This window comes from Musa acuminata, chromosome BXJ1-4 (genome assembly GCF_036884655.1).
Source record: "Musa acuminata AAA Group cultivar baxijiao chromosome BXJ1-4, Cavendish_Baxijiao_AAA, whole genome shotgun sequence".
Classification (NCBI taxonomy): Eukaryota; Viridiplantae; Streptophyta; class Magnoliopsida; order Zingiberales; family Musaceae; genus Musa; species Musa acuminata.
Window position 1 is genome coordinate 16,112,717 of NC_088330.1, and position 7,285 is coordinate 16,120,001.

General features: G+C 44.5%; 1 protein-coding gene across 1 annotated transcript; it reads left to right on the forward strand.

Moving 5' to 3' along the window:
* Positions 1 to 210: 210 nt before the first annotated feature.
* On the forward strand, positions 211 to 5,215 carry LOC135649740 (ATP-dependent zinc metalloprotease FTSH 2, chloroplastic). The gene is made up of 5 exons (XM_065168474.1): positions 211 to 358; positions 1,326 to 2,498; positions 2,669 to 2,982; positions 3,695 to 3,935; positions 4,636 to 5,215. Exons 2-5 carry the CDS (start codon positions 1,977 to 1,979, stop codon positions 4,975 to 4,977), a joined length of 1,419 nt encoding a protein of 472 aa, XP_065024546.1. The 5' UTR covers positions 211 to 358; positions 1,326 to 1,976; the 3' UTR covers positions 4,978 to 5,215.
* Positions 5,216 to 7,285: the final 2,070 nt, after the last annotated feature.

Below are 7,285 nucleotides of genomic sequence, written 5' to 3' on the forward strand. Positions count from 1 at the left end.
TTTTCTTTTGGATGGAAATCGACCGATAAAAATATATATATAGGAAAAAGAAATGTTGGGAGGTGAGAATCAAGATCGCGTGTAGGCTCGTGTGACCAGAAAAATATGGGGAATTGAGTTATCGTGGCGACGGTGCTTGCCACGTATCCCAACCCGCATTGACATCGCTTCTTCCCTCTTCTGTCTCGCACAACAAAGAAATATCCTAGTCCCCTTCGAATTGTCTCCTGTACTTTAAACCGAACCCCCAGCCCCTCTCCCCCTTCTCTTTCTCTCGCTCTCCATCCCCACCTTCGTTTCCCTGTCGCGACTCCGCCAACCAAGAGGGATTGAGAAGCGATCACCCACTTCGAAGCTGGTGAGTCTGTCTTCAGCCTTCTTTAAGCCTTCCTTTTCCGATCCTCCTTTTCGGCGTTCGGTACTTTCTGTTCTTGAAAAGGAATAAAAAAGGCTTTCTTTAAGATAGATATGTAGATTATGTCAAATAAATTGCGTTCTTGAAGGATTCCATCTCTTTGGTTATGTTTATATTAAGGCCACGATGTAGGTGGCCAAGGTTGCAGAAAGGATTGATGGATTCTGAGCTAAAATTCCAAGACGGTAATGTCTCTTGTGATGAGCGCTCGCACTTATTACGTTGTAGGTCATGCTTGAATGTGCCGATAGGTTGCCGATGGATTGGATCATGCAAATGTTTTGCGGTCATCTTGCTTATCGACTGATGCGTTTAAGAGAAAAAGATCACCTTTTTGCAGTTCTTTCTCGTTATAAATTAGTATCTTCATCTTTATTCTTCAAAAGAAGTTTGGGAATTATGAAGGAGATGTGGTAGTTTGGCATTTAATGTGGATTCTAGTTTTGAATGGAAAGGGATATGAATATATAGATTGGCTACAACATGATGCCCTAGAAATATGGTGATCCAGTAAACCTACTTTCTTTGCTGAGTTAATCTTTACTTTCATAGGTTAGTCAACTTTGGTACCATTTCATTGGTTTGGGTCTGTCCACACCCTCAAAATTTCTAGTTAGAAACCAAAAAGTATATCCATGTGGAACATGGACTTCCTGAACCATAATGAGCTGAACATGGATGTTTGAACTTGTGCTTGGTATCTCAAGCCCGCCCTTGGTTTAATTGAGCCAAGCTTGTAAAGGCTTAGTGTGTTCAAGCTTGGATTGCTTGCACCACCGTGGTATCTCACTCCCTTCTCATATGAGCATACAGTTTTGTTTGTTGATTCAAAATCAACTTGATTTGAGCTCATTCTGTTGTAGCAAATTTTTATCATCAATCTGACTTCTCTTTCCTTGTGGCTGTTCAGGTAGAAATAATGGCAGCTTCAACAGTATGCCTGACTACAAGACCAAGATTTACAAAGGAGATTTTTGGAAGTCATCTCACTTGTTCGGCAGGCCTTCCTTCACTCTCTGTTTTATCTAAGCGAATCTCCATTTCTGCCTCTTTGGACCAGAAGCAGCGTGAAGGAAGAAGAGGATTTCTTAAGTTGCTCCTTGGAAATGTTGGATTAAGCTTGACTACCATAGTAGGTGCAAGGAAAGCTTATGCTGATGACCAAGGTGTATCATCTTCAAGAATGTCATACTCGAGGTTCTTAGAGTATCTAGACAAGGATAGGGTGAAAAAAGTTGACTTGTTTGAGAATGGAACTATTGCAATTGTAGAGGCTGTTTCTCCTGAGCTTGGTAATCGGATCCAGAGAGTCCGTGTGCAACTTCCGGGTCTCAGTCAGGAGCTTCTTCAGAAATTGTGAGAGAAGAGCATTGACTTTGCAGCACATAATGCTCAGGAGGACTCTGGATCTCTTTTGTTCAATTTGATTGGGAACTTAGCTTTCCCCCTTATCCTTATAGGAGGCTTGTTTCTTTTGTCAAGACGGTCATCAGGTGGACTCGGTGGACCCGGAGGCCCTGGCTTTCCCCTTGCCTTTGGCCAATCAAAAGCCAAGTTCCAGATGGAACCTAACACAGGGGTCACTTTTGATGATGTTGCTGGAGTAGATGAAGCAAAACAAGACTTCATGGAAGTAGTCGAGTTCCTGAAAAAGCCAGAAAGATTTACTGCAGTGGGTGCCCGTATCCCTAAAGGTGTCCTTCTTGTTGGTCCTCCAGGAACTGGGAAGACCTTGCTTGCTAAGGCAATTGCTGGTGAGGCAGGTGTCCCATTTTTCTCAATTTCCGGATCTGAATTTGTAGAAATGTTTGTTGGTGTTGGTGCTTCTCGAGTTCGTGATCTTTTCAAGAAGGCCAAAGAGAATGCTCCTTGCATTGTGTTTGTTGATGAGATTGATGCTGTTGGAAGGCAAAGAGGAACAGGAATCGGAGGAGGAAATGATGAAAGGGAACAGACTCTTAATCAGCTTTTGACCGAGATGGATGGCTTTGAAGGCAATACAGGTATAATTGTGATCGCAGCAACCAACCGCGCAGACATTCTAGATTCTGCTTTGCTTCGACCTGGGCGATTTGACAGACAGGTTTTTAGCAAGTCTTTTTCTTCTAATCAGATATTTTTAAAATCTGCAGTGGAGACGTTGACTGTTACAATTGAATTTAGATTATTAATAGCCATTGCATCTACAAAATTGTTATATTTGCTGATTTCTTTTGATCTGATGTTCTGAGAAATTGAGATTATAATTTGCAGGTTACAGTAGATATTCCAGATATTAGGGGACGCACAGAAATACTGAAAGTGCATGCTGGCAATAAAAAGTTTGAGAGTGATGTTTCACTTGATGTTATAGCAATGAGGACTCCTGGTTTTAGCGGAGCAGATCTTGCAAATCTTTTGAATGAAGCAGCCATGCTGGCTGGGCACCGTGGTAAGACAGCAATATCATCGAAAGAGATAGATGATTCTATTGACAGGATTGTGGCTGGAATGGAGGGAACAGTAATGACAGATGGAAAAAGCAAAAGTCTGGTTGCATATCATGAAGTCGGACATGCAATTTGCGGGTGAGAATAGCCTCTTATGTTACTTTTCTTCATTTTGTCTTTTGTCATTCTGTTGAATTCTGACCAAGCAGTGTGGCCTGTTCCTGAATGCTTTGGCAATTTCTTTTTCTTTTTTCCCTCGAAAATGAACAAACTGAAATCAACTTAGAGCCTTTCTGACACTTCTAGCAATGTGTAATCATTCTGGTATTTCTTTCCCGATTGCAGATATTACCTGTTAAACCTAATTGTTGTAGCTCTTCATATGTAGGCTTCCAGAAAGTCAAGCTTTTGAGTGTGAATTCCTCTAAAATGTTGATCCATTGTTCTTTCTCTCCTTGACATATGTTTTGATGGTAGGGAAGTGAGATCATGCTCACAATGGATCAACTATATTGGAAACCACAATTAACTACTGTATGACAGTTTTCTGGTTTCGACCTTTGCATTATAATTTAACTACCTCTGAGAAGTTTCTGTTTAGTTATCATAATGTCAGAGTTGTGTCAAACGGAGTGTAAATTAAGATGTTGGACCTCTTATATTCTTTTGCAAGGGGTGTAAGTTTTGACTGATACTTAAATTTCTGTTGGAAACAGTCATCACCTAACCTGTTTTGCTGTTTGTATTTTTGTCATTCTCAGTCTGTTTTAGTTGGTTTTAGCTGTTTTCTTCGCTATGACCATGAAAACCTTGGCATCATATTTACCTAATTGACATTTCAAAATTGCAGAACATTAATTCCAGGACATGATCCTGTGCAAAAGGTCACCCTCATTCCACGTGGCCAAGCACGTGGACTGACATGGTTCATCCCCATGGATGATCCTACGTTGATTTCAAAGCAACAACTTTTTGCAAGAATTGTTGGTGGCCTTGGAGGTAGAGCTGCTGAGGAGGTTATCTTCGGGGAATCTGAGGTGACCACTGGTGCAGCTGGTGACCTGCAGCAGATTACTGGCTTGGCCAAACAGGTTAGTGTTACTACCTTACTTTTCAGTTTACAGAGCATCAAGAAATTGCTATCCCTTGCACGTCAAATGGTGAATGATAATAAGCTTCCTCACCAAAATACGGTAATTCTTCTCAAATCCTTAGTTATTTCTTACACTTGTGCTTTACTAATAAATGAATAAAAGTTGAAAAAGGGAAGTGATAGGCACAGAGATATAGAGCTGTTCTTTGGCATTGAAAGCCCTTTAATTTCTGTGGTTGTTGCTTGATTCCTTGTATGTGTTGCATCATCCCAAGCTACATGTTGACATACTATGGTCATAGTACCACACAAACTACGACATACTATGGTCATAGTACCACACAAACTACTTTCTTCTGTCGTCATATTGATATTGTAACAGATCTATTTAAAGTTGTGTTTTTTCTATGGCATAAAAGAATTTTCTGTTTGTGGAGGAGATACCTTGTTGGCAGATGTTCTGGTGTTTGACATTATGTCTGCCCAGAAAACATCTATGAACATGATAAAATTATGATTATAAGGAACTAAGAACTCTGATCAAGATGATTGTCTTCTATGACATATATATTAACGACCGATTTAAGACAGATGAAAATGTGGTGAATATTTTTCATTATAAGTATGCATCTATGGTCTTAAACATCTCGTGACTTTTGCTATCCTTTTTTTGCGTTTTTCTTCTCTTCTTGTTGCAGATGGTGGTGACATTTGGTATGTCTGATATCGGTCCATGGTCACTAATGGATTCATCAGCACAAAGTGGTGATGTTATTATGAGAATGATGGCCAGAAACTCAATGTCTGAGAAACTTGCTGAAGACATAGATGCTGCTGTGAAGCAGATCTCAGACAAGGCGTATGAGATTGCGCTGAGTCACATTAGAAACAACCGGGAAGCCATGGATAAGATTGTCGAGGGACTCCTAGAGAAGGAAACAATGACTGGTGATGAATTCCGAGCAATTCTTTCAGAGTTTGTGGAGATTCCTGTCGAGAACAGGGTTCCTCCAGCCAGACCAGCTGCTGTCCCGGCTTAACATCTTCTTGTCATCAACTCTTTTATGTGCGAAGCCCTTCATGGGTGAGCATGTCATGTACAATCTGTATAACCTCCTGTTGATCCACAGCAGTTGAATTATAGCTGACTGTGATATCTTCAAACAATCTTTGCTGTTCTTTTGAAACAATTTTCACAACAGTTGAGGTTGCCACAGAATATTAATTAAGGTGTAGTGTTATGTACAATCTAATATAACATGTTTAATCATTACTGAATTGTTTATCTTTTGTGACAGGAATTTCTGCTTTAAATTTTCTTATAGGACAATCTATTTGACTATGAACAAATAGGACATGTAATTTCTAGTTTGATGATTGAACCCTAATGGATTGCTAGTGCAAAAGATACTGACTTGGCTTGCTTTTTATGTTGAAATACCTAATTCAAGAAGGAAGTGTTGGTGAACTTATGTGCAGTGGTTGATGAGTCAGCACGGCCTGGTCCACGAGTCGATGTCGGGAGTCTTCGGTCAGCTGAGCTGGTTGCCAAGGTCGGTCAAGCCCTCGAAAACGGGGTGTTGGCGTCGGAATGTTGATCGGCGTCTCTCGGTTCGGACGTCGGTTGGCGACTCGCCATCGAGATGCTAGTTGACGACTCCAAGGTTAGAATGCTCATGGCTCGAGGGCAGCCGCTTTCCTACAAAGATGGCCCTCGTCGGGTGATTGCTGACTTTGGCCCATCCGATGAGCAAGTCAGTTGTGCGTTGATTTGTTTTTGCCTCCCCCTGGGCTGGATGCCGGCCATGTGCTTTTATACTACTGTACAAGCGTCGGTCGTACGCGGGTTTGGCGTGGCGGCTGATCCTCGAGAGGTGAGATGGTACCTTTGTGCGGCCGTCGTCCCGGGACGTACCGAGCATGCCTTGGTACGGATTTTGGCTCGGCGTGTGGGGCTCTTGCTAACTTGGCTGTAGCGTGGCGTGGCATTGATCATGACGTGGCCTGGACCCAAAATATACCTTATCACTTCTCCCTCCCATCGAGGCGTGTTGTGGGGTCCTTGCGAGAGGGCAAGGGGCGCGCTTGGGTCGGAGTGCTGCGGATGTGTTGATTGCTTGCGAGGGAAAGTTGGATTGGCTCGTCATGAGGCAATTTGGGGGGCGGCGCCCTGTGCTTTGAGAAGGGTTGGCACTGTTAGTCAGGTGACTGGGCCCAGATAGGATGATGTTGGCGAGTCACTGGTCAGGGTACCAAGCTGTGTGACTCGGGAAGAGACTAGACCTGTTGGCCAAGTAACTGATCTCGGGCTCATATTTGAGGCTGGCGAGTCACAAGTCGGGGGACCGATCTAGCGCGACTCGGATAAAGACTAGCGAGTCGCAAGTTGGGGACCGATCTGGCGCGACTCGGATAAAGACTGGCTAGTGGCAAGTTGGAGGACCGATCTGGCGTGACTCAGGAAAAGACTAGCGAGTAGCAAGTAGGGGACTGATATAGCGCGACTCGGATAAAGACTGGCGAGTCACAAGTCAGAGGACCGATCTGGCGCGACTCAGGAAAGGACTAGGCTTATGGGCCGAGGGACTGTACTCGGGTTCAGGCAGGACTGACGAATCATAGGTCAGGGACCAATCTGGCGCAACTTGGATGAAGACTGGGCTTGTGGGCCGATGTTCTACACTCAGGCTCAAGCATGAAAACTGACGAGTCACAAGTTGGGGGACCGACTTGGCGCGACTCGGATAAAGACTAGCGAGTCGCAAGTCGGGGGACCGATTTGGCGTGACTTGGATAAAGACTGGGCCTATGGGCCGAGGGACTATACTCGGGCTCAGGTGGGACTGACGAGTCACAAGTCAAGGACCGATCTAGCGTGACTCGGGAGAAGACTGGGCTTATGGGCTGAGGGACTGTACACGAGCTCAGGCAGGACTGACAAGTCGCAAGTCGGGGACCAATCTTGCACGACTAGGATGAAGACTGGGCCTATGGGCCGAGGGTCTGCACTCGGGCTCAAGCATGAGGACTGACGAGTCGCAAGTTTGGGACCGATCTGGCGCGACTCGGATGAAGACTAGGCTTGTGGGCCGAGGGTTTGCACTCGGGCTCAGGCATGAAAACTGACGAGTCGCAAGTCGGGGGACCGACTTGGCGCGACTCGGATAAAGACTGGCGAGTCGCAAGTCGGGGGACTGATCTGGCGTGACTCGAATAAAGACTAGGCCTGTGGGCCGAGGGACTATACTCGGGCTTAGGCAAGACTGACGAGTCGTAAGTCGGGGACCGATCTGGCACGACTCGGGAAAAGACTGGTGAGTCGCAAGTCGAGGGACCGATCTAGTGCGA